This window comes from Canis lupus, chromosome 31 (genome assembly GCF_011100685.1).
Source record: "Canis lupus familiaris isolate Mischka breed German Shepherd chromosome 31, alternate assembly UU_Cfam_GSD_1.0, whole genome shotgun sequence".
Taxonomy (NCBI): Eukaryota; Metazoa; Chordata; class Mammalia; order Carnivora; family Canidae; genus Canis; species Canis lupus.
Window position 1 is genome coordinate 27,879,044 of NC_049252.1, and position 25,003 is coordinate 27,904,046.

At 44.5% G+C, this 25,003-nt stretch overlaps 2 protein-coding genes across 2 annotated transcripts in view; both read right to left on the minus strand.

Annotated features, from left to right (window-relative positions):
• Nucleotides 1-1,724: 1,724 nt before the first annotated feature.
• CFAP298 (cilia and flagella associated protein 298) lies at nucleotides 1,725-10,560 on the minus strand. Its single transcript, XM_038581367.1, has 7 exons — nucleotides 10,158-10,560; nucleotides 7,430-7,597; nucleotides 6,167-6,234; nucleotides 4,037-4,195; nucleotides 3,195-3,326; nucleotides 2,316-2,411; nucleotides 1,725-2,031 (listed from the first exon to the last, which is right to left on the minus strand). Exons 1-7 carry the CDS (start codon nucleotides 10,294-10,296, stop codon nucleotides 1,921-1,923), a joined length of 873 nt encoding a protein of 290 aa, XP_038437295.1. The 5' UTR covers nucleotides 10,297-10,560; the 3' UTR covers nucleotides 1,725-1,920.
• Nucleotides 10,561-13,076: 2,516 nt separating this feature from the next.
• Nucleotides 13,077-25,003, minus strand: part of SYNJ1 (synaptojanin 1) — a 91,021-nt gene continuing 79,094 nt past the window's right edge. Inside the window, 3 exon segments of the mRNA NM_001290105.1 lie at nucleotides 13,077-16,117; nucleotides 22,766-22,983; nucleotides 23,222-23,330. Of these exon segments, the coding sequence (NP_001277034.1) occupies nucleotides 15,314-16,117; nucleotides 22,766-22,983; nucleotides 23,222-23,330 (1,131 nt within the window). The 3' untranslated portion in view covers nucleotides 13,077-15,313.

Below are 25,003 nucleotides of genomic sequence, written 5' to 3' on the forward strand. Positions count from 1 at the left end.
TTCCTAATGATGTAGAACAGTAGTTCTTGGAAAGATCTAGTATGATTGTGTGGCTTGCTAACATTTTTTTGCAAGTCTGGCACCGATGCAAAGCACATGAGCCATACATTGTCAAAGGCAGGATGCTCCTCAAATAAAATCATAAGATCTCATTGCAAACTTCACGTCATCCAATACAAAAACTCTTCATGGAGACGCTCAAAATTATAATCAAAGTCAAAAGGAAGAAGATACAGATTTGATTTTATGAAATTTGACAAACAGAAGAGTGAGGTGCAATCAAGACTTAGGGTGGGCTACAACCCACTTTAGGAAACTTTGCTTTGGGAACAGAAGGAACCTCAGGAGCCAGCTTGGGGGCAGCAGCTCTAAATAACTGGAAATGGTGGGGAGGCTGAACATTTTGGGAGAAGAACCTGGATAGATGCTTGAGGTCCTTTCTGCTCTTGGGAAGCTAGTCTCTGCCAAGGACCCGATCCTTACCTTGAGGTGGGGGCAGCGTCTTGGAGAATCTTGCTGCTTGGAGAATCTTGGAGATGGGCAGAGGGGGAAGTGACTAGCCCTGCTCTCCCCTGCCCCCCAGAAGCCTGCCCCTCAGCAGGTATAAAGCATATCCTCTCCGCTCGCCACCCCCCTTGCCATCTCAGCCCCATCTCTGTGGCCGAAGGGGAGGAAGAGGAACGGTGGGCACAGGAGGGCCAGAGCAGGGGAAGTCCCTGTCACTTCACAATTCCTCACGGTGAGCACACTGCAAGTCCTCCAACTAGGGGAACGGTATCCTACAGACCCAAAGCTAAGCAGGACAGGATTTCTAGGCCACCCTGGCTGCCCAGGCAGTCGCAGAGATGAACTGAACTCAAGTCTCAGGGTCTGTGGGGATGAGGGGTCGGGGTTTAAAATCAAAGGTGTGTTGGGCAGCCCGGGTGGCTCAGCAGTTTAGCACCGCCTTTAGCCCTGGGCCTGATCCTGGAGACCAGGGATCGAGTCCCGCATCGGGCTCCCTGCACGGAGCCTGCTCTCCCTCTGCCTGTGTCTCTGCCACTCTTGCTTTCTCTCTCTGTCTCTCTCATGAATAAAAAAAAAAAAAAAAAAAAAAGGATTAAAAAAAAATAAAATCAAAGGTATCCTAGAAAACCCATCAGGATGGGTGGTCACCGACCCCAACGCCACTGTCAGCCTCAGGGGAAGTCTTGCCCATGGAGAGCTGCAGGCTGAGGCCACAAGGGACAAGCATCTGTTACGGGGTTTGCATTCGTTTTCAGGAAAAACCCAGCAATGCCAGAACTTGTTTCCAGGTCAGACAAGCTTGTTACCTGGTTTCCATCATGGGTGTAGCCTGTACACCTGGAAAGCAAGGCCAGTCAGGTGTCAGCCAGGAGGCGAGCTTTACCTTGGAGGCTGGGCGATGCCTGGTGACTTACACTCTCAGTCAAATCACAGACACGGTGGATGGATCCGGGCTGCGGGTCCCACAGGTCGGCCCAGAGCAGCGAGCGGCAGGTGGCGGGCGGCCTCTAGTGGCCACTGCCGGCCAAGCTCCGCGGCGCACGCAGGGCTCGCAGGGAGAAGAGGAACTCCATCTCCTCCCCAAGGCAGTGGTGGTGAGAATATAAAACAAAGAAGTTCGAAACCCAAAAATGTTTGTCATTACATCCTTAGGACTCAGTCAAAGAAAAACCTCAGATACTAAATGGTTGGTTTGAAATAAAAATAATTGAGGCTGATTCTTCTGAGGATGTATTTATTAAGTTCTGAAACGTTGAATAATTTTTAAACATTCAAACTGAAAGAAAAATTAAGAAAACTAGAAATTCAACACCTTACTACCATTACTATTATTATTATTTTTTTAAGTTTGTATTATTTTGCTCAAATGAAAGGTGAGCTAGTATTTCTGACAGCGTCGTCAGCTGGAGAACTTCATCTTGGCCTCCACTTGATGTCTTTTACTCCGTGGAAATGTCTTTTCAAAGCAGTGTTATCTGCCCACGGAGAATTTAAACAGGAGTCATCGTCATTTTCTTCCAATTTCTAGAAATAAATATGTTTTACTCAGGAAGGCATTTCTGCAAAGTGTTTTGCAACATAAACACAGGCTGAGGAAAGAACCTGTGTCGAAACTCCCACTCCCCGCCTGCCCAGAAGGGCGCTCCCAGACTCGGATGCAGGTGGGATGCTGCCAGGTGGGGTCCCCACGGCCCTGGAGAGCTGGGAGCTGTAACAGTGCCCCCTCCCCACATCCTGCACTTGGGTAAGGCCAGGGGGTGAATGCCCCTGGCGCCAGCTCTGCTGAAAACCTTCTGCCAACCCGATACCTTGAGCTCCTCTTGTCTTCTCTGATAGTACAGCATCAGCTGTTTCTGCTCCTCACTGCTGATCACTGGTTCTCGGGCTGGAGCTCCTTGTCCTCTCTGAAAAGAGGAGGGTGGAGCAGACTGTGGATTACAGCATTCTCACAGGGGCAATCCAGGAGGTCACAGAGAATGTTTTACGACTGCCTTCGCCGACTGCTACACGGTGATCCATGCTGATCGGCACGGGAAGGTCTGGACTCCAGCAGCCCCTCGCCCTGGGCCCTCATGGTAGACGGAGACCAGAGGCCGGGCAGTGCTGTGTGCCGTGGCCATTCCCCAGGCAGCCACTGCAGGTCCAGTGGGGAACGGAGGGAGATCATGGAGGATCCCGTTTCCCCCAAATCATAGAAAAATGATTCATGACAGCATGTGACCAAAGCAGCCTTGTGGAGATACAGCTCTAGGCTACCTACATCCGTAAATGCTCCCGTTCACAGAGTATCAGTACTTTGAAAACTTGAAATCAGTCCTCTAGGCTCTAGTTTTCATTTCAAGAAACTGACAGTGTCCCCAGCTGGAGAACTTCATCTTGGCCTCCACTTGATTGAGGAAATATTTTTAGTTACTTATAGCCCATTTCTACAGTTGAAGTCAACAAGGCTTATCTACTCCCCTCCCCCACCCCCCGTTAAAACAAAACAAACTCCAGACAGTGTCAATCAATAATCCATCCACAGATTCTTGCAGTTTTCGCTGGTGCACAAAGAGTCTGACTTTAAGCCTGGACTAGTGGGATTCAAGTATTTGCAACTAGGAGGTAAAGTCAGACTTATTCAACATGTTTATCAGTTGGAAAATAATTAGTAAAAAGTTGTGACATGTTAAAGCACAAGTACTTACTTGCTGAATCTTGACGATAATTTTGGTTTTTTCATTTTTGCCCACATAGTCGGAAAGCGTCTTTGTTCTCCTTAGCTCCTTGGCCACCCACCACAGTTGGGCCTCTGATTCACGAATGACATTCAGTCCTGCCTGGGGCACAGCAAGAACCGGCTTTAAGGTTTATCAGGACACCGCCCCAAGTGTGTGATCCCACCCCTGATGTGTGCGCAGCCTGGCTGGTGCTCCCTGCCAGTGTGGGGCTGGCATTTCCACCCTTCACGTCCCACTCCCCACACAGGAAGAACCAACCCCTCCACCAAGTCAGACTGCCCTTTTTTTTTTTTTTTTAAGAGGGGGAGAGAGAGAATCCCAAGCAGACTCAGTTGTCAATCTCACAACCCTGAGATCATGACCTGAGTTGAAATCAAGAGTCAGACATTTAACCAACTGAGCCCTCCAGGTGCCCTTGCCGTTGCTCATTTTGATGCCAACTCACTCCCTGACTCAGTTAACTTCTGGTTCTGGGAAGGGGAGAGTATCTGAGCTCATCTGCACCCTTCTCTGTGGATGGCTTTTTAGGATACTGCCAAGAAGGAACATTGGAATCCTGCTGGGTTTTAAATACAGGCATAATGAGGCTGTTTTTGTGCTTCTGCATATGCCACCTGTTTAAGGTGGCTCAGAGCCACGGATACTGCCCAGTAGGTTAAGAAATAAATGAGAAAAACAAGAAAATAACATGAAGCAAAAGGTAAACCGCAGCAGGGGGGGGGGGGGAGCTGCATACAGAGCAGAATGCTATACCCAGAGGGGTCAAATGGGCGGTGATGCACCTCACAGAATGCCCACGAGCCACATACCTGAGTTCCAGACAAGTCTTCTTTATTTTCAAATTCCTTCCGGATGGGATCATAGGGAGGCAGCCCCATGGGGTAAACAATCATCACAGCACCTCGCAGCTGGTCCAGGGCAGCTTCCACCATCTCTATGGTAACGCAGACTCCAGCTTCCACTTGTTTCTGAAAGGACAAGGACAGGCCTCATTGTTCACAAGGCGGCTAATCCATTCAGTAAATATTTAACAAGCTCTTTTAGGAGACTCTTGCCAGGTACTGCCAGCGTGACAATAAGGACTCCAACAGTGCTCGCTACCAAAGCCACTCCGTCTAAGTCTGGGGCTTCCATGCAACCACCATGGCCTAGACCATAAAGCTGACTCTGAGTGGGGCTCAGGACACTCAGCAGTACACACTGAAAGTCAGGCAGCACCTTGAAAGGAGGCGGCACAGGAGCAGGAGGGGTGAGTGACGGGGTGAAGACGGGAACTGAACGGGGTGCTGCGGGCCCAGCAGAAGGAAGCAGTGGAGAGCAGTGGGCTGTCTGCAGTGGGTGGAGGGACGGGACAGCCAGTGTTGGCCAGGGAGCTGGGGCTCAGGCCGGAAGGGCCATGCAGGCCAGAGTGCCTCTCCTGGGAAGGAGGGGGGCACCGGGAGCCTAACCTCATCTTGGGTGAAGAATGCCCTGGTTCAGGGAGGGCAGGTGGCAGGCTCAGCAGAGCTCAGGAGAGGATACAGTGGAGGATACATCTGCTCTCTGGCCCTGTTCTTGGCACAGGGGCTTCAAAATCCCCAGGGATTTCCTGAGTGGTAGGAATGTCTGTTGTTATTCATAATGAGTCCCTTTGGAGGCACCAGAGTTTATGCTAATGAGGTGACGGGGGGGGGGGGGGGGGGGGGGGGGGGGGGGGGGCTTAGTTTAGAGGGAAAGGCTGGCCACTGGCCACTTGGGGGAGACCAAGCTGGGATTAGAGGGTTAGGTTAGAACTTCCATATCCAACCCCCATCACTACTACCCGCCCCTTGGGGGAGGGGAGAGCTGGAGAGGACTTAAATCACTGGCCAATAATTTGCCCATGTAATGAAAGTCTGATAAAAATTCTGGGTATTGAAGCTCAGTAGAGCTCCCTGGTTGGAGAACACGCTGATATTTGAAGGAGAGGGTGGGGAAGCTCTGCAAGCCCCCAACCCCCCCAGACCTTGCCTTAAGTATCTCTTCCACCTGGCGGTTTCTGAGTTGTACCCTTGATACAAAACTATACTAGTAAGTACTGCACTTGCAGTGTGTTCTGTGAGTTGTTCCAGCAAATTGGTGAATGTAGCGGGGGTCGTGGGAACATCCACATTCCACATTTAGGGCCAATTCGGAAGCAGTGTGGGCTACCTGGCGCCTGAACTAAGTGTGTGTGTGGGGGTCCTTCTGGGGCCTCGTCCTACCACTCGTGGGATCCGAGCTGATCCCAGTAGTTAGTGTCAAACTTGAACTCAGGCCACCCTGCTGGTGCCTGAAAGGCCTGCAATAAAACTGGCTGAGGTGAGGGACAAGGAACTGGGTCGCAAGGCATCCTCAAGGGACCCACGCTGAGGCACCGGGGGCTCTGCTGCCACCAGGGGGAAATCTGCGGGAAGTGCTTCTTCCCGGGTCCAGAACACGGGGATGAGCAAGAAAATCAATGAGCTGTCCAGTCTAGGAGCTGAGATTGAAGTCCCGGCTGGCGGGCTTTCAGGGAGAACCACTTAGGAACCAGGTGGAAACTCAGGTGCAAAGGAAGGAAGGAGTCAGGGGAGGAGGCAGATCTGAGTTACCGCAGAGGTAAGCATGCATCTGGCAGAGGAGGGAAAACACTGAGAAGAGTAGAGAGGAGGACCAAGGAGAAAGTTCTGTGTCTCCTAAATACTAAATGTACAAGGCAAGAGCAAGGACACCCAGGGGAGCTGGGAGGGAAAGGATAGGAGGATCCTCAATGTGCTCAAAGGCATCATCAGTGTCATCATCGCGGGAAGACAAAGCGAGGGGCCGCCCCAGGCATGCCGGTCTCCCTTGCCTCTGGAAGGCTTAACAGAAATCAAAGGCCGGTCCGAGGAGAACTCTGGAAGCCAGGAGTAGAGTCTGTTTCAAACGACAGGCTTTAGGGCATCATTTAAAAAGCTAACCTTCGATATTATTGCTTTGGCCTCTTCTATAGTCTTCTTTAAAATTTGCTTCATTTTTTCATTTGGAGCTGTGAAAATAAAACAGGGAAGAGGAAGAGAAATGGCCAACTTTAAAACGATTCTTAGTATCCTAATCCCTCCTGGCTGAGTCAGGGAGCAGGGAGATGAGAGAAGGACCTGCGTGGAATTCAGGTGAGGGACACGCGAAAGTGGACTGTGAGAAGTCAGGTAAGACTACCTCGAAGTTTAACTTCTTAATGAATAAAAGTGCTAATCAGGCAGTGCAAATGCTAGAAACCTAAAGCCCTGTTAGAGTAGAAATGGCTAATATAAGACAATACTGGTTTAAAGGTGAACCACAAACCATATTAACTGATTCTTCTGAGACACTATCACTATTATTTTTCTCACTGATGCAATTTCTTCTATAAAGCAAAGAATCTCTCCAAACTGACAAGGAGCCTATATACAAAAAGACGTGGAAGACAGCCAACCATTTTCCAGGCTAAAACTCAACGGAAATAATACAATTGCTATTATCTTCAAAATTTTTTTGCAAAAGTATTTTTTGAGGGTGTAAAGTCCTTGTAGGGACACTTCTCTATTTCTTTGGCTCCTAACAGTGTTTTAGGAGCACCGCAGATACTTAAGTGTTTGCTCAGTGATTAATTAGTCTTCTAAATGGAGCTTTCTCACAGGTTGAAAGGGATAAGCTATCAGAACGGGTTACCATCTTTCCTCCTTGAAATTCCACACGACCAAGCACACACTAAAGGGGGAATAATTTCAGAATTCTCTGACAGGTACTGAGCTGCTCTACGTCATGGAGAGGCATGCCTTCAATTCAAGGGGAGACCCGTGTGGCCACGTTAATTTCCTTCTTTCTCAAGGAATCTCTAAATAAACCCCGTTATCTGCAAAACCAAAACAGAACGGAACCTTCAATACATTTGCAATGACTTCCCCCAAAGGCAATTAGGTTGAACCACATGAAACTGCTGATTTTCACCATTTGTTACCTACAATAATGGTAGCTTCCAGTGGTTCACCTAACAGGTTTAAAAGCTAGCAGTGTCTCAGTAAAAGCAAGAAGACAGACGCTTCCTCTACCCGCCCAATTCATTCTGGATTTGCACTGCACCACAAGGGCTTAGCTACCCAGTGCAGCAGCATCTCCTAGGTTTGTACAGAAAACGGAGGTCAGTGTTTCAATGTAAAGAGCTGCTTGCACGTTGTGCCCACAGAAACAGCAGGCTGGATTACCTTGCCCATTTCTTCGGCCAATGTTGTCCTTTTTAAATACTGAGCCCCCACTGGGTACACACTTTTCACCCCATTCGTCCCTTAATTTCAGTTCTTCAATCTGGTCATCGGTCAGTCCTTGCATATTAGGAGGGAGAAATATGCCATGTTCTGCTAATTCTTCCATTTCTTAAAAATAAGAAAAAGTTAGACAGTATGTATCATGATTATCATCACAACACTTCGTACCCCAATGAAATGTAAGCTCCCTACAGGTCACCAGTCTTGCCCATTGGTTCCCTATTTAACATTAGATACCACTTGGTTTGTGCCAGACCTGTCCTTGACCTTTGACAAATGGTCATGGCTATGTCCTAGGTCACCAGCAGGACAGAGAATGTAGGAGCTCACTGTGGTCACAGGCAGCAGGGCTGCAGGTTCCTTGCTCTGATCCTCTGCTGGGTTGTACTTCCTGGCATTCAGGAGGCACAAATTAAAATTCACCGACACTCTGAACACACATCCACAAAGGGCGTTATAATTTCCAAGTGTGTTCACACTGATTTATTTAATTTCACCTTGTGAGGTAGGTGTGAGGTAGGTAGGTTTTTGGGAGAAAAACCATCAACATCCTCATCTCCCCTAATTTACACCTCTATCATCTGAGGCTTGTTCAGCGTTGCTATTTTATATATACACTTAAAAAATAATTTGGGTAAATCTGATTAGTGGGGAGGACTTAAGGCAGTTCACAGCCCTTCCAAAATGGCTCTGGGACAAGACTTTGGTTTTCTAGTATCATGTTCAGTATTCAAAAGCATGGCTTTATACTTTTCCTATCCTATATATATTTACCCCAAAACTAATCCACATTTTATTTGCAAAAATATTTGAGAGACAAAGTAAGCAAGCAAGAGAGCACACAAACAGGGGCAGAGGGAGAGGGAAAAGCAGGGTCCCCCGCTGAGCAGGGAACCTGATGCAGAGCTTGATCCCAGGGTCCTGAGATTGTGACCTGAGCCGGGATGCAGATGCTTAATAGACTGAGCCACCACCAGGGCACCGCCTAATCCACATTTTAACCTTGCAAAATTGCGTGCACTTCCTTCCTTCCTGTAGAAAAGCACACAGATCTAGGTCTTCCCACAGAGCTGTAGAGGACACCAGATGGCGTGTAATAATACAGTACTACAAAACAAACGGTGTTAACTTCACGGGGTCTTTACCGTCTCTCTCCCCGCCAGAGTCTAAGTAGCTGGGGAAGGGGCTGGTCTGTGGCAGGCATAGCACTGGGGCCTGCCTGAACCGCAGTTGACAATGGGGGCTGCAGAACACATGAAGGAGTCGCTAACATGACAATTAACATCTGGCACATTTTTAACTGATTATTTTATAGAAAAAGAAATTGGGAGTCCCTTTTCTCCCCCAAATGCTTTAAGAAAAAAACAAACATGTAATATTGAGCTTGTTTTGGTATCAGTAAATATCACCAAGAAACTACGTGTCTGCCTCCTAAAGGTAGACACCAAGACCCTTAAGGAGTTCTCCAGGGCACAAAAATCACAGAGTTCTAGAAACAGTAACATTCTAGATCACATCTGGAGTGTACCATCCTGTCAAGTACTGTGCTGTCTACTGTGGTAGCTACCAGCCGGCACTCAACTCTTTTATTTAAGTCAAAATCGGGGCAGCCCGGGTGGCTCAGCGGTTTAGCGCCGCCTGCAGCCCAGGGCGTGATCCTGGGGACCCGGGGTCGGGTCCCGCGTCGGGCTCCCTGCGTGGAGCCTGCTTCTCCCTCTGCCTGGGTCTCTGCCTCCCTCTCTCTGTGTGTCTCTCATGAATAAATAAATAAAATCTTTAAAAAAAAAAGATTAAAATAAAAATCGGGGCTCAGTCAGCTGGGCATCTGCCTTCAGCTCAGGTCCTGATCCCAGGGCCCTGGGATGGAGCCCCATGTCGGCTTCTCCCTCCGCCGCACCCCCTGCTCTTGCTCGCTCCCTCCCTCTCCAACAAATAAATAAAACCTAAATGAAAAAGAAATGCAATTAAAAACGCAGTTCCTGGGGTCGTGCTCGGCGGCCACACGTGCCAAGTGGGTGCCTTTACTGGACACACAAGTAGGGATCACCCCCCTCCGGGCGGGGGGGGAAGTCTCCAGGCGGCGCTGCTCTAGATCATGGACGGAAGTGACCAAATGCTGTAATAATGAGAAAAAAGCTCGGGTTTCCTGGAGAAGGGCAGGGAACACCAAGCCCTGGGCCGGTCTTCCCACCCTGGGGGGCAGCATCCTGCAGGGAGGTGCTTCCCCCGCGCCCCCGGCGGGGGGGGGGGGGGGGCGTGCTCCACTGAAGTCTCAACCCGGTGCATTCAGGCTTTTTCAAGTAGGCTCCACACCCAGCGTGGAGCCCGGGGCAGGGTTTGAACTCCAAGCCCGAGGTCAGGACCTGAGCTGAGATCCAGTCCGACGCTTAAGGGACTGAGACGCGCAGGCGCGCCGCAGGTGAAAAGGCCCGGGGGCCGCCGCCCCTGCCCGCCCGCGCAGGTCCCGCGCACGCGCTCTGCCCAGCCTCCTCCTCGGGCACCTCGCGGGGACCCCGGCGATCCTTTCCAAGCCCGCCAGCCGCACGTCTTTGCAAATCTTTGCAGACCTGACACCCCGCCCCCGCCGCCCCGCCCGCCCCGCCGGCCCGGGGGTCCTGTGCCCGCCCCCCCCGCCGCCCACTCTCCGCGTCGCGCCGCCGGGCCGCACCTGAGCAGATGCGCTGCACCTTGAGCCGCGCGTTGTAGACCTGGGCCACCCGCACCGTGATCTCCTCCAGCTTCGTGCTCCCCGGCGTCTGCAGCAGGAACTGGCTCTCGTCGCCCCGTTTCACGTGCAGCAGAACCATGGCGGCCCCGGAGACCCCGCCGCGGCGGCGAGGAGGCCCGGGAGGCCGTAACCCGAGGGGGACCCGCGACCACCGACTAACCGCTGCTTAGAGACCGGAACCCGGGGCTCGCGCGCCCGCCTTGGAGGGACGCGGCGGGGGGGGGAGGGGGGCGCACTCGCTCCCGGAAGTGGCTGTTGCCAGGAGCAACAGAGAAACACAGAGGCCCCCGGCTCCAGTCAGAAGCGACGGTGGGGAGGCCGCAGGGCGCGAGGTCCGGCGTCGCGCTCCCGGAAGCAGGTGCTGCCTGGCAACGATCCACACAGCTCGACGCCGAGCCCCCCTTCCGGAAGTGCCTGTTGTCTGGGCAACCGCCCAACACAACGCAAGACGCCGGAGGGGGACGCGGGACGTCCCGCCCGAGGTTCCACGCAGGGAGCTGGCTGCGACGGGAGGAGGCTGCTAGGTCGGGAGTGAGTGGGGCGGTGAGCACCTCCGGGCCCCGAGCGCCGCAGCGAGCCCCGTCCCCGTCCGCGCAGCACCGCCTCCGCCGTCCGCCCCACCACTTCCGGAAGTGCTGCCCGCGGCTTCCGGGCTGGAGGAGTTCGGGAAGTGCGCGCGGGGGCTGCTGGGTATGGGGCGGCCCTGGGCCGGGGCTGTCTCGGGGCCCGGTGCTGGGAGGCTCGGGCGGCTGCTGCCGCGGCGGCCGTCCCCAGACTGTCAGCCAGCCGTCGCCCGACAGGTTCCTACTGAGCGGGCGCTGTTCCAGGCGTCGCTGCGGTCCTGGAGCTCACAGTCCAGGGGAAGTGACAAAGAGAAAACAAAATACGGGGACAAGGCAATTCTCACAGGAGTCTAGAGGAAACCAAATAGGGCGACTGGCTCTTTAGACATGGAGGGCCCCGTCGGGGAGGACGCTTGCACCGAGCCTGATAACGGTGCAAGGTTATCTCCTTCAGGGCTGCCGAATAGGAATGGACTGGAAGGTTGCACCTGCTGCTTTGCACCTGCTGCTTTGTGTTCCTGAGACTTGGGCGCTCACCGTGGACACTTCATCCCTGGGGGGTGGGGGGGTGCCGCGCGGGTGGTGTGTGACCGTGGACCCAGGGCCTCCCATGAAGAGGGCTACAGTGATGCTGCTCAGACAGCGTATGGAGCCCAGGGAGCAGAGGAGTTTTCATGTCCTGGGACGTGCACCAACGGCCAAGGTCTCTCTCCCCAGAGGGGGAAGGGGGCCTGCTGCGGCATCTGAGCTCCTCACTGCTGGCCATAAGGTCATCCCCCTGTTTATCCTGAGTCCCATTCTGTATCCATCAAGCCTACTGCTCAAAACCTGGTTGACAGTGAACTAACGTTCACACCAAAAACCTGTACAAGAATGTTCCTGGCCGCTTTATTTATAGCAGTCCCAAACCAGGAACAACCCAGATAGCCTTCAGTGGGTGGGTGAATGGTTAAACCAGCCGTGGTACATCCATACCATGAGATACCACTTGGCAATAAAAAGGAATAGACAAAGGGCACGTAGGTGGCTCAGTGGGTTAAGGGTCTGACTGTTGATTTTGGCTCAGGTCGTATCTCCGGGTCCTGGAATCAAGCTTCCCACTCAGCGCAGAGACTGCTTGGGATTCTCTCTCTCTCTCTCCTTCTACTTGTGCTCTCAAATAAATAAAATCTTAAAAAAAAAAAAAAAAAAAGGGAATGTACTATTGACACATGCAGTCTAGATGAATCTCCAAGGAATTATGCTGAGTAGAAAAAGTCACTCCCAAAAGGTCATCTACCACGATTCCATCTATATAATGCTCTTCAAGTGGCAGAATTATAGAAATGGAGAATAGATTGGTGGCTAAGGACAAGGGAGGGGAGATGGGATGCAACGGGAAGGCAGCAGGAAAAGGGCAACACAAGGATCTTTTCCCAGTGATGGGAATGTTTTGCATCAATGTTCACATCCTGGTTATACTATAGTTTTGTAAAATATTACCACTGTGGGGAACTGTGTAAAGGGTTCATGGAATCTCTCTAATATTTCTTACAACTGCATATATAGATAAATAGACACCTCAATCATCTTAAAATGCAAAGTTCCTTTAAAAAGCCTATTATTCTCTATAACTTCTTAGAGGTTAATGAACATAATCCAGCGGTTTAAGGATCAAGGTTAGGGGTGCCTGGGTGGCTCAGTTCGTTAAGTGTCCGACTCTTGGTTTTGGCTCAGGTCATGATCTGAGGGTTTTGGGATCAAGCCCTGCAGGGACTGTGCTTGAGTTTCCCTCTCCTTCTGCCCCTCCCCCACTCACGCTCTCCCTCTAAAATAAAGTCTTTAAAAAAAAAACAAAAAACAAAAAAACAAGGTTTCTGTTCTGAATAGCAATCATGTAGTGCTGCATAAAGGCAATACTCGAGGGATCTACTGGCCTTGGCCTTGGCCTTTGGGTTCCTCAGGTCAGTGTCCTATGTCTGGCTGTCCTTGAGCCTATTTCCTTTCTACCCCCACTTGTTTATTTTGCTGTGGGTTAGAGAATCATCATTCCTCCTTCAGTGTTGTTTTCAAGCCAACAAGACTTTGAATGAGGGCCTGACAGAGTACATGCATGGACTTCTTAAATGATGATTTGTAGTCTCAGAATATCTTAGAGTATTATATAGAGAAGTGAAATGGATGAAGCAAGGTCTTGAATCAAAACACCTGACTTGACAATGAGTTAATTCCCAGATATCATTAAACTTGGATATAAAAAAGTTCAAGGAAAATGGCTTAGAAAAATTCTTCCCTCTTGAGCAAAGCAGTCAACACGGTAAAGACAGGTATATTTATTTCATATGACAGCACATTTCACAGGATATGTACAGAATGTTTGTATACCACTGACTTTAATACTGTACTTCTATAAAGTATATAGTTATAAATATTGTATGCCACATAAGCAATAAAATTCTTACATATAAACAGCAATCTACTATAGAGAACAAAGAATTCACAAAGAGATCCTTAGTGTCTAATTTCTGCTCTGCTTTTAACAGAGCTGGTAAATATTTTAATAACACAGAATAATGGCTAGTTATTTGCAGCATACCTTTAACTTTCCTAACTCTGTGCCCTTTCAGCAACTTGCCAAATAATTTTCCTGATAAAGGCTGAGCTGCTGCACGATATGTATATTTTAGACAGTAGTTTATATTCAATAGGAAACATTGCTCACACAACTGCAATCTGCACTAGTGAAGTTTATAATGAATTCTTCTGCTAATGGACAGCAAATACCATATACACTAATCACATAGATGTTAAAGCCACAGTTTCAACAAGTTAATTCACATTCTGAAGCACACTGCTTATAGTAATACTGCTGTTTAAAATATACTACTGCTGAAATGATTAGAACCCCCAAAAAGCACAATATAAAACTCACAAGAGTTACTTCTAACAGCAAATCTGGGCTGTTAACAGAGAGGATTACTTCTATAAATATAGTATTTTGATAACATTTGAGCATTTAGAAAAGTGCTTTTTTCCTACTAGATTTGCTTTATGTATTTAAGTGCAATGCAGTTTGCTGTGCTTTTCCATTTTACATAATCTTAGCCATGAACTCTATTTTCTGATATTCTCCCAATGCACATCTCTAAAGGTTAAATGTGGACAACAGAATTTAGGTGGACATATACAACTCGTTTTATAAAAGCAACGTTAATATAACTCTTAACGGGTAAAGATGATTTTAACTAAAACCGACAACAAAACAACTACTGCCCGAGGAGTTTTCTGTTTGGAATTATTTAATGATATCAAAATACTACATTGTGTAAAAATTCTGTGAACTTCATAAAATTAACAAAAGCAGGATCAGTTGCATATTGGCAGTGCAGGAGACAAAATCCACAGCTGATTTGAGGGACGGCCTCTAAATATGTAAAGCAGCATCACAGATGTGTTGCATAGCCTCTCAAAGGGACAGAGCACACACACTTGAGTAGATCCCCAATTCCAAGCATTCTGAGGATTGCTGCCTTCCCTGCTAACGAAGTTCTAGAGTGGAAGCAGCAAAGACCAAGTGTGCGGTAGAAATGGGCAACATACACTTTAGTGCAGAGAGAGGGGAGTACATTTAGCTCTAATATTTCTCTTTGAACTTAGAGGTATGTGCCTTCCTGACAGATAAGGCCATAGTGCTTTTTTGTAAGGGCTGGAGTGTCCATCCACATCACAGTGTCCACACAATAGGCTGCTTCCAGCTTCAAGAACCTCCTCCCAGAGAGAAGCATATGGAAGTGTTGGAGGGCAAAGTAACATAGATGTGCATTATGTATGTGTTTGGGGGAGGGGGATGGAATGCTAGGAAAATCTGGTCTGTGGTGAGATTCTAGTTTTGGAAAGAAAATTAACGAAATGTCCAGATTTCAATTATAGCCATCCCTTTAATAAGAAAATATTGAAAAGATAACTCTGTTAGAACTTTTAGGTAAAATTTTGTCTGACTTATATCCTAGAATTTAATTTAGGAGTTTTACAAGTAGGAAGTGTATGTGTATATATATATATGCGTGTATGTGTGTACACACTGTACACACACGTTTTTTTTTTTTTTAAAGCCATGCCTTTCCAAAATTGTTTCAGTATAACTTTGATAGCTCTTTGGTAAATACTTGGAAACACCAATTGTTAACAAGCACAAAAGAGCCGGCAGTAATGTCAGCTGGACATTATTTGGGCTTTTTGAGATTCTTCAGAGAAGACTGCCAATTTCTGAATAAGGACTATTTTCTCAAGTAGTTTTGAGCACGGTTTATGGCTACTACTCTCTCTGACTTATCCAAACAGAAACACACCAAAAACTCCAATTAATAATGAGAAGGGTTTTTCCTTATTTCCAATATACACATATTCCAACTCTGTACACATTAAATAGTGGTATTTCATGACAACGTCAGTGCACTTAACAATTACTTATTGCACGTTATGAATAACTAATGCCCAATTTTTTTGGCTCTAACCTGCCCAACCTAAAAAACCAACAGTTTTCTACTGCGTTACTTATCTTTCTGTGAAGTCTAGTGTGGGTGATGCCTTAGATGCCAAGGTTGTGAAAGGAGCTACGGAAGGGGTGGTGCCAGATGGGAGCAGAGTGACAGGAGGTGGAGGTGGTCTTCTTGATGGCTGCACACAGAGAGGAACATCTGTACCTTTATTCCAGTCATCATCAAAGGTCATGCTGGAGCCAGAAAGTGAACTTGGCTGATGACCCAGTATGTCTAAGCAAGACGACTTTGACTTTCCTTTCACACCAAAGTCCTCTTCTTCCTCGAACGTTACCCATCCTTTTGGGTTGCTGACTTTTGCCATAGACTGGCCCTGCAGATCAAAATTGTCCTTAAAACCATCAAATGAAGATGAAGGCTTGCTATTGTTATAACCAAGAGGCTTCAGAGAAGGGAAAGGACTGTTAGCAACAGGCTCTTCTTTGGAAAGCCATGAACTTAACTCAGATTCTTGAGACTCAGCTCTAAATGGGTTTCCAGGAGCGGCAGTCCTGTCCGTAAAAGGATTTGTGCTGGTCAAGCTCGTAATAAATGGGTTTGGAGAACATCGCATATTTTCCTGGGACTTACTCCGGGCTGGAATTGGAGGCATGCAACTTACAGAACTCAAAGTACTCATGTTACTTTGTGTTGCAGAAGGCAACTGAATCAACCCTTTTGGGTTTGGAGTTAGAACAGATGATGTTTGAACAGATAACTGAGCCTTTGATACAGCAAGCAGATTAAATGACAGATCTTCAAATGGGTCACTCTTTAATGGTGATTCCAGTCTGACAGCAGAGATTCCATTTGTTTTTACCTGAAAAAGAGAGCACTCAATAATAATAATAATAATAATAATAATAATAATAATAAAAGGTAATATATTACTTTTAACACCCCCCACTATGCTTCCTATCTCAATTATTCTTCATTTTAGGGGGAGACAAGTATACAAGTTTGAAAGTAAAAAGCAGCTTTGTATAGTTTGTTACTCTAGTGGCTTAGGAAAAACAACTAAAACCTTACTCTTTAAAAACTCCCTACTAAATAAACCCTTTTATTAAATACATTTTTTAAATCCCAAAGAAATTAGAAAGAGCCCATTTCATTCATGCAAGTTTTAATATGGTAAAATGGAGAATTTTACAGAATTAGCAAATGACTTTTGTTCATGCCCTATTCTATCAAATGTTAGCATGAACTTAAAAAAAACCTATACTCAGAACTCATGCTAAACTTATATATTAGACTTCCAACACCCATCTATGATGATGATGATGTGGTTTCATTTTTCTTTTAAATACACTTTTATTTAAAGTTAATGTTACTATGGAAATTCAACTTTATGAATGAAAATAGATTTCATTAGTATATTTGTATTCATAAGCTAAAGACAATGCATCTTTTCCTTTTCTACTTGGAAAAATGAATTTTCAAAGCATTCTTTGCCTTTTAAGTTCTCCTTACAGACTGAACTTTGTGAATAATGTGACAATATTCTTTAACTGACCTTCCCATCTTGTTAAAAAATGTTTCTAAACAGATATGCTTATTAATAATCATACACAATGATTGTTTGAACCCGGAGTGGGGGGCGGAAAGCCATTTTCTATTTGGTGTATTAATTCTAAGAGATGAGTGGGACAGTCCTTTCTATGTGACAGGGTTGGCAGTGAACTCGTAGGAGAGTGTTCTGAAGGACTTTATGGTCATAAAAAGTGTGCACTGGGATCCCTGGGTGGTGCAGCGGTTTGGCGCCTGCCTTTGGCCCAGGGCGCGATCCTGGAGACCCGGGATCGAATCCCACATCTGGCTCCCGGTGCATGGAGCCTGCTTCTCCCTCTGCCTGTGTCTCTGCCTCTCTCTCTCTCTCTCTCTCTCTCTCTGTGACTATCATAAATAAATAAAAATTTTAAAAAAAGTGTGCACTTAGGGTCTAGTCCATAGATGAGCCAGCTGGAAGTGGAGTGTGGCTGTGGGACTGAGCAAAGCCAACTTCTCTTATGGGAAAGAGGATGCTGGCTTTATGAGCAAATTAGTTCATATGCTTCATTTCAATTTAAAAAACCCCAGCAATTGTACACAATTATTGAAACTAAATAGATGACTTGGATATTGAGGCCAAATTTAAAGATAAGACTAATTTTGGGTTGGAAAGGGCAGGGAGGGAGAAATTTAGCTCAAGACCTACAATGTAACCAAATGGAGCACTACCCAAAATTAATTCACATAGTTGTTAAAGCAAAATAGCTACATGTTCATAAGCTGTGTTGAAAAAAAGAGCAGCAGCTCCCCCCTAAAGACATACTTGCATGTTATCAAGTATTAACTTGCTACTTTAACAGGGAAAACTGTTCATTTGTACAAGGAAATGGTGCATAACTTCATTAAGTGAGTAACTTTCAAGTATCTGATTGTTTTATTCAATTGTCCTAGAACATACTTTATAATTGAATAAACAAGTATATTTTTCAACTGAATATGACCATAAATTTGTACAAAAATAGAATCTTTAATAGAATCAAAACTGTAGTCTAAGTGTATTGAAGGTAAGCAGGTTTATATATGGAAATCTGCCTAAAAGATCTATTATTGAATAAAAAACTACAATTAACTCTATATTACCAATAATCTCTGGATTATTTATGATTAATACAACAAATGAAGTACCTGATTAGGTCTGGAACCCAATTCTCCCACAGCAGATAGAACAGTCCAAAAACACTGACACTATTTATAGGACAGGAGAATTTTATGCATTGCCCAACTTAGAATAGCAGGCCTTTGGCAAATAAATGCTATTTGTTTAAATACCTTTATTTTCATATAAAAAATTTTGTTTTCAAGAGATGTCAAAGGCAATTTGATTGAAGCAAGATCATTTTTCCCAATCAGACTTGAAATTACAATGAAAGCCACACCACTATTCACTGTATTAGAATTAATTTGTAATCTAAGCAGGACTTGTGATGAATTAACATTTTTTAAATGATGGTATCTTTACAGAGAAAGGTGTTGGAAGGACCTTTAAATAATCCTGTAATAGTATTCACTTTTATCTTTCCAAATCATCAGTTCTTCCTTACCAAAAATAATCTTGTTACTAAAATTCTTTGAAAAAAATTTCCCAAAAGAAACCTAAGAAAAAAAAGTTGAATTTTGTATTTATGTAATTATGCTATCATTAAAACCAGGACAGGGTTGGGTCTTGCCAAATAGACTTTCCAAAACCTAGAGCTTACCTTTTTGAAGTTACATTTTTTAGTTTTGTTAATTTTAATAAAAAACAAAGCAAAAAATAATAAAGCATTAACAAGAACTAAAATGGTTCCTAAAAATTTGAAATACTAAGAAAAAAAGCAAGTTTATGGTATGATAATAGAATTTATTAATGTGGACAGGTGGTTTTAAAAATGGGTGAAACCTTAGATGTATGAAGCCAAAAGATTCATACATCTAATGTGCTAAGACAGATGAAAAGCACAGATAAGATTGAGAAAGAATCCAATACCTGTTACCCTGATGGTTGCTCCTGCTTTGAGAAAGGGAACACAGACATCAAAGGAAAGAGTTAGGAGAACAATCTGAGACCAACCAGCAACCCTAAGAATTCTGTCTTCAAAATACTTTTATTTCTAGATTATACACAGAAGCTAAGCGTAGCAGTTATTTGTAGATCAAACCAAACCTTCAAGAGACAACTCCAATTTCTTTTGTAATTTTGAATAAAAAATGTACTGTTGAATTAGGGCTCAAGATTTAATTTTGTCAGAGGTTGATAACTATCTACTTCAAAGAAGTTTTTTACTACAAAAATAATATTCCAACTAGGTTTTTGGAGCTCTAAGATATTTTCAGCAATCTTTTATGGACTGAATGTTTGTGAGTCCCCTACCCTCAAATTCATATGGTGAAGCCCTAACCCTTAATGTGATGATATTTTAGAGGCATGGCCTTTGGGGGGTGACTGAGGTTAGATGAGGTCAGGAGAGTGGGGCCTCATGAGGGATTAGTGTCCCCTTGAAGGGACACATCAGAGAGCTTTCTCTCCCCCACTGGAAGCATGGAGGAAAGAGCATGTGAGCACACAGTGAGAAGGTAGCTGTCTGAAAGCTGGGAAAAACCCTCACCAAAACTCAGTTGTGTTGGCACCCTGATCTCAGACTACAAGCCTCCAGAGCTGTGAGAATACACATTTCTATTGTTTAAGCCACCCGTTTTATGGTATTTTTGTTATGGTAGCCCACGAAGAGTAGGACACAGCCACAAAGTAGCCTATGCATTTAGAAAATGTACAAAATGGCACCACTTTGCAAAAGCAGTACCCTACTGAAAAAATCAGTATTTATTTTAACAAAATGATCAGGAGCCAGGCATATTCCGTATCATGCAAATTTTCAGAAGTCACTATCATGACTTCACCAATTTATTAGCTGGAAGGTACAACAAAATAATGGACCCTATTTTTTGTTGTTTAAAAATGACATCACCTTTCCATAATATAGCAGTATTTTTTTTAACACAATAGTCTCAAAAACAGTTTTGACCAACTCTTCCCCAATGTCTAAAGCTTACCTTATTTTAAAATACCAAAATTCAGTTTGACAATTGAGGGGGTCACATTCAGAAATATATTAAGCATGAACAGAGTTTCCTGCCTACGAACCACGAGATTCCTGAATTTAAGTGAATACTTTCTCGATGACGTCAGGGTTACGTTTATCAGCTTTGGTACTAACAGACAGAAGGTAAGAGGTATTGAACAGATCCAGAATGCTGAGATTTTCTACGTGATCTCTTCCTCTCCCTCTGTCAGCTCTCACAACGGTACAGCACTGAGGCTGTTCCTTTATCTTTTGTTGACTCTCCTAACTTCGGGTCCTTAGATGACAATCAGATGACTAAGATGCTACACGTCAGGCAGAGAAGTGAGGCATTTCTACATTTTGTACATGTTATATAATCATTTGAATTGGATGACTCTTTTTGACATAGAATTATAGAGTCAAAGAGCACTTAAATAATAATAAAAAGGAAAGCTGGGCCATATATGTTTTTATGTTTTAAATACCTACATATTTTGGGCAGAATTAATAAAGACTTATAAAAATTGTTAAGTATGCAATTCTACGACTACTTCATATATCACCAAAATAGCAAATATATCATATTTTAAATTCTTATCCTTTTCAACCCAAGGCTCTGGAAGATATTTAAATTTTAGATATTTATTATTTTTTGAATAGGCATTATTCTTATGGTTCAAAATTCAAGAGGCACAAGAAGGTAAAATGCTGCCCTTCCTTCCATCCCTCCAACACTACTTAGAGGAAACTGTCAAACCACTCTGTGATCGTTCCCAAAGATGGTCTGCACACAAACAAGACCCCCACTCCCCCAAGAAATAAAAGTGTGTATGTAATGTTTGGAGGAATCTGATATCAATGACTGAGGTAAAAAGAATATTCAGAATTTAAAACGAACATCTTTGGTAATTTCAGTGAAGTGAATACTACAAGATTCGAGAACATCCTCTACCAAGCCAAACACAAAGCCCATGCTGTCGTCCACCAAATCACTACACCCATTCCAATCAAAAAGAGAAACCAAAATAATGAAAATGGCCTAAGAAAATGATAATGTGGTAGTCATGGGAATATTTGTCCTATAATACTCCTGTGTTAAGATTTTCTGTTATGATTTCCTACTGAAAATTGCAATCTTACTGGACAGTTGGCTCTTTCTCAAGTTTTTCAGAGTATTCTATGTTCATGTTGGTCTAAGAATACTTAAACCATTACAGACTTTTAGGAATTAAGGCTGACTTTTACATGAAATAGATGCTCCCTTTCTGTCTTAAAACAGTAGTAGAAAGCAATAGATGGCTAGGTTGAAAGTTTTTTTGCCTTCCAATTACATTAAAAATTTTTCTTAAAAGATTATTTTAGAGAGAGAAAGAGGCAGGAGAGGGGCAGAAGAAGAGGGGGAGAGAGAATCCTCAAGGAGACTTCCAGATGAGCATGGAGTCCGACGCGGGGCTCCATCTCAGGACTACAAGATCATGACCAGAGCCGAAATCAAGAGTTGTACACCAATCGACTAAGCCACCCAGCTGCTCCACCCCCCAATTACATTAAAAAAAAAATACAATAGAACATACAACAAGAATATTAGAAGAAAAAATCATGACTCACTAAAAGTGGATTGGCAGAAAGAAAAAAACAGTGGACATTTACTGTTTGAAGGATTTCTACAATTTTTATACACCACCAACATCCTCAATTTTCTGAACTAAAAAACATAGAATACTTTCTGATGTTAATCAGCTTATGAGAACATTTCATTTCTCTCAATTATGTATCCTTCTTCAGTTTTTACAAATGTGACCAATCATCTGAGAAAGTGCTAATTGCTAACAATATTCATTTTTAAGACTCATATTTACTCTATTATCTGTTTTTCACTATATAGAAGCATAAGAAGCTGTTAACTTCTCCCTACTAGCTGGACATCCCCAGATATCTGTAAAAATAGATATAAACTATTATTTATAAATGTGCTTACGGGGCATAGCCAATGTATAGTATCTGTGTATTTTAGAACTTTACAAAGTTAAAAGCAGACTCATAAAACTGTACACATTTCTTTGGCCTTGATGGCATTTTCAAGTTAAAACATCAGGATAAAATTGTGAGGTTATACAAGAAAAAAATGTTCTTACTAAACATAAATTTTATATTCACAATTTTACTAGAATGTACATAACAAAACAAAGTAGAACAGCACCCAATAAAAACAATTTAACTTGCATGCATGACCATTGCTATATTAAAATAACTCTGTATGTATATGCTGAAGTTCTTCCAATATGAGGTCACACTGGCATAATAAAAGTCCTTATGATCCTATGATTTCACCCACTAAGGTAATGGCACTGCTTTCTGTGCAACACTAATGAGGTGACCTTATTTTTTTGATGGTTTCTACCAACCATTTGGCATAGCCAAACCATTTAAACTGGACCAATGACTGTCACGGAAATACCTGAGGATCCTAGGACCAGCTCCACCTCAGAAAAGAATGACTGCTTGTAGCTGGAGGGATAAAAGGATTATTCTCTGTTTACTGGAAATTGACCATACTGCCAATAGTGAGGAATTTCTCTCCAGGAAGTAAAAGCCAAATCTAATATATTAGCTATGAATGAGAAAAATAAACTATTGTTTATCCTCATATATTAACTGCCCAAAGTAAATTGTGCATTTTAAAAAAATGAAAAAGTTACAAACACTTTAAATGTAACCAAGATAAAACCACCTAGGAACCATTTGGAAAGTCCCTCAAGAACCTGGTTTTAGGCTCACTCTCTGAGAACCCCTGATCTCAGCAGAGTTAATTAAAGTAAGTCTGTTCAGAGACTACTGAAGGCATCAAAGATACTATCTTGTTCACAAGTGGGACTTACCTGTGGTTGTGATGAAGGCTCTGAAGGCAAGCTGTGGGACGACCGGCTCCGAGGGGGTGGCTGTGGCGGGGTTTCCAAGTTCGGCTGGGGGGCAGACTGAGGCAAAGGTGCTGCCACAGGGACAAGAGGCTCCTGCATCTTCTGAACAGGTGGGGGCAGAGAAGCCTGCACAGGAAGGGCAGCCTGAGGCTTCAGTGGTTCAGGAAGAAGAACTGGACCTAAACAATGAATTTTCAGATGTTAGGTATTTTCTTGAAAGCCACATTCTGTTCTTCCTTTCAGTGAGCTGTTGGGAGATTCTAGTCCCCTACTCCTCCACCTAGCAGCCTCATTTCTCAAGGCACATGGAAGGAAGGAAGGCTCTCCCTCCTTGAGTACATCGTGGAAAGTGAGAGGAGGGAAAAAGAGAAGTGAAAAAATTCAGAACAAAACTGGTATTTCTACAATAGGGTCTACCTTTTGGGACTTCTGATGGTTTGCTTTGGCTTTCAGGAGTCAATCTTCCAGCAGATGCCCGAGCATGGCTCTGGGGGGCACTGATCACTCCTGCACGGGGTGGAACAGTCTGAAAATGGGAAACATAACATTTGAGACATTTATTTATTTTTGATAGATAAGATTTTATAAATACGTTTGCTTTTGTATCTCATTTAGTCTCCTTTCTGGCATTAGCTCCCATCTTGTCATTTTAATTGCTTTCTATTTATAGTCAGATAGTTTTAAGTTTTAAAACCTTCCTTTTGGGGATCCCTGGGTGGCTCAGCAGTTTAGCGCCTGCCTTTGGCCTAGGACGCGATCCTGGAGTCCCGGGATCAAGTCCCACATCAGGCTCCTGGCGTGGAGCCTGCTTCTCCCTCTGCCTGTGTCTCTGCCTCTTTATGTCTATCATGAATAAATAAATAAAATATTAAAAAAATAAATAAAACCTTCCTTTTTATTTTTGACTGTTATTTTGACTTTTTATGTGGCAAACATGATGTTAACTAAGCACTCTATATAGGTATTTCCATTTCATCTTCAAAATACCCCTCGAGATAGGTTTAGCTTCTCCATTTTATTTATTTATTTTTATTTTTTTCCATTTTATTTTGTTTTATGATTTTATTTCTTTGACAGGGAGAATGAGTGAGAGAGCCCAAGCAGGAGGAGGAGCAGAGGGAGAGGAAGAAGCAGGCTCCCCATTGAGCAGGGAGCCAGATAAGGGGCTCTATCCCAGAACCCTGGGATCATGACCTGAGCTGAAGGCAGATGCTTAACCAACTAAGTCACCCAGGTGCCCCTATCATCTCTATCTTATTTTTTTTAAAGATTTTATTTATTTATTCGTGAGAGACATACAGAGAGAGGCAGAAACACAGACAGAGGGAGAAGGAAGCTCCTGTGCAGGGAGCCTGATGTGGGATCGATCCCAAGACCCTGGATCATGACCTAAGCCAAAGGCAGACGCTCAGCCACTGAGTCACCCATGTGCCCTTACCAACTCTATTTTAAATTAAGATGAAGAAACGTATACAATTTTCTCAAGGCCACAAAGCTAGGAAGGAAAGCCAGGACCGGAGCTCAAGTGTCACAAATGGCAGGGCCACACCCTTCCCCTAAGCAATACCTTGATTGGAGCCAGGGATGCTGTGAAAGCTCAAGAGGAGATGGAGATACACAACTAAGACACTTAAGAAAATCCACACCCTGATATTTTTTTTTTCAAACACAGATGTAAAAACTCCTGAATGACTAACTCAATGTGCTAAATTAAATACATTAAGACAGACACTGGTGAGAAATACGCTATTTTAATAAGTTTGCTGGAGGCGCTAAGCCCTCAATGGTTCTTATTTTTGGCATAAGTTATTATTGTAATCACAAAATCCTGACTTACCTTCCCTATTCTGATGGCATTAAACAGAATACATAAAGTGCTTGTGGGAAGTGGCTGGCAAAGTCAGTGAAGAGTGACTTTCCCTTTCTGAAAAAAGGGGAATGGGTAACAGATCCTCTAGCTGTGTCTGTATATCTGTATCTGTATCCCACACTTTATTTTTATTTATTTATTTTAGAGACAGAGATCATGAGCAGATGGGGAGGGGCAGAGGGAGAAAGAAAGGAAGAGAGAATTTTAAGGAGGCTCCACACCAGTGCAGAGCCTACCATGGGGCTTGATCTCATGATCCTGAGATCACAACTTGAGTTGAAATCAAGAGTCAGGCGCTCAACCAACTGAGCTACCCAGGGGCCCTGCTA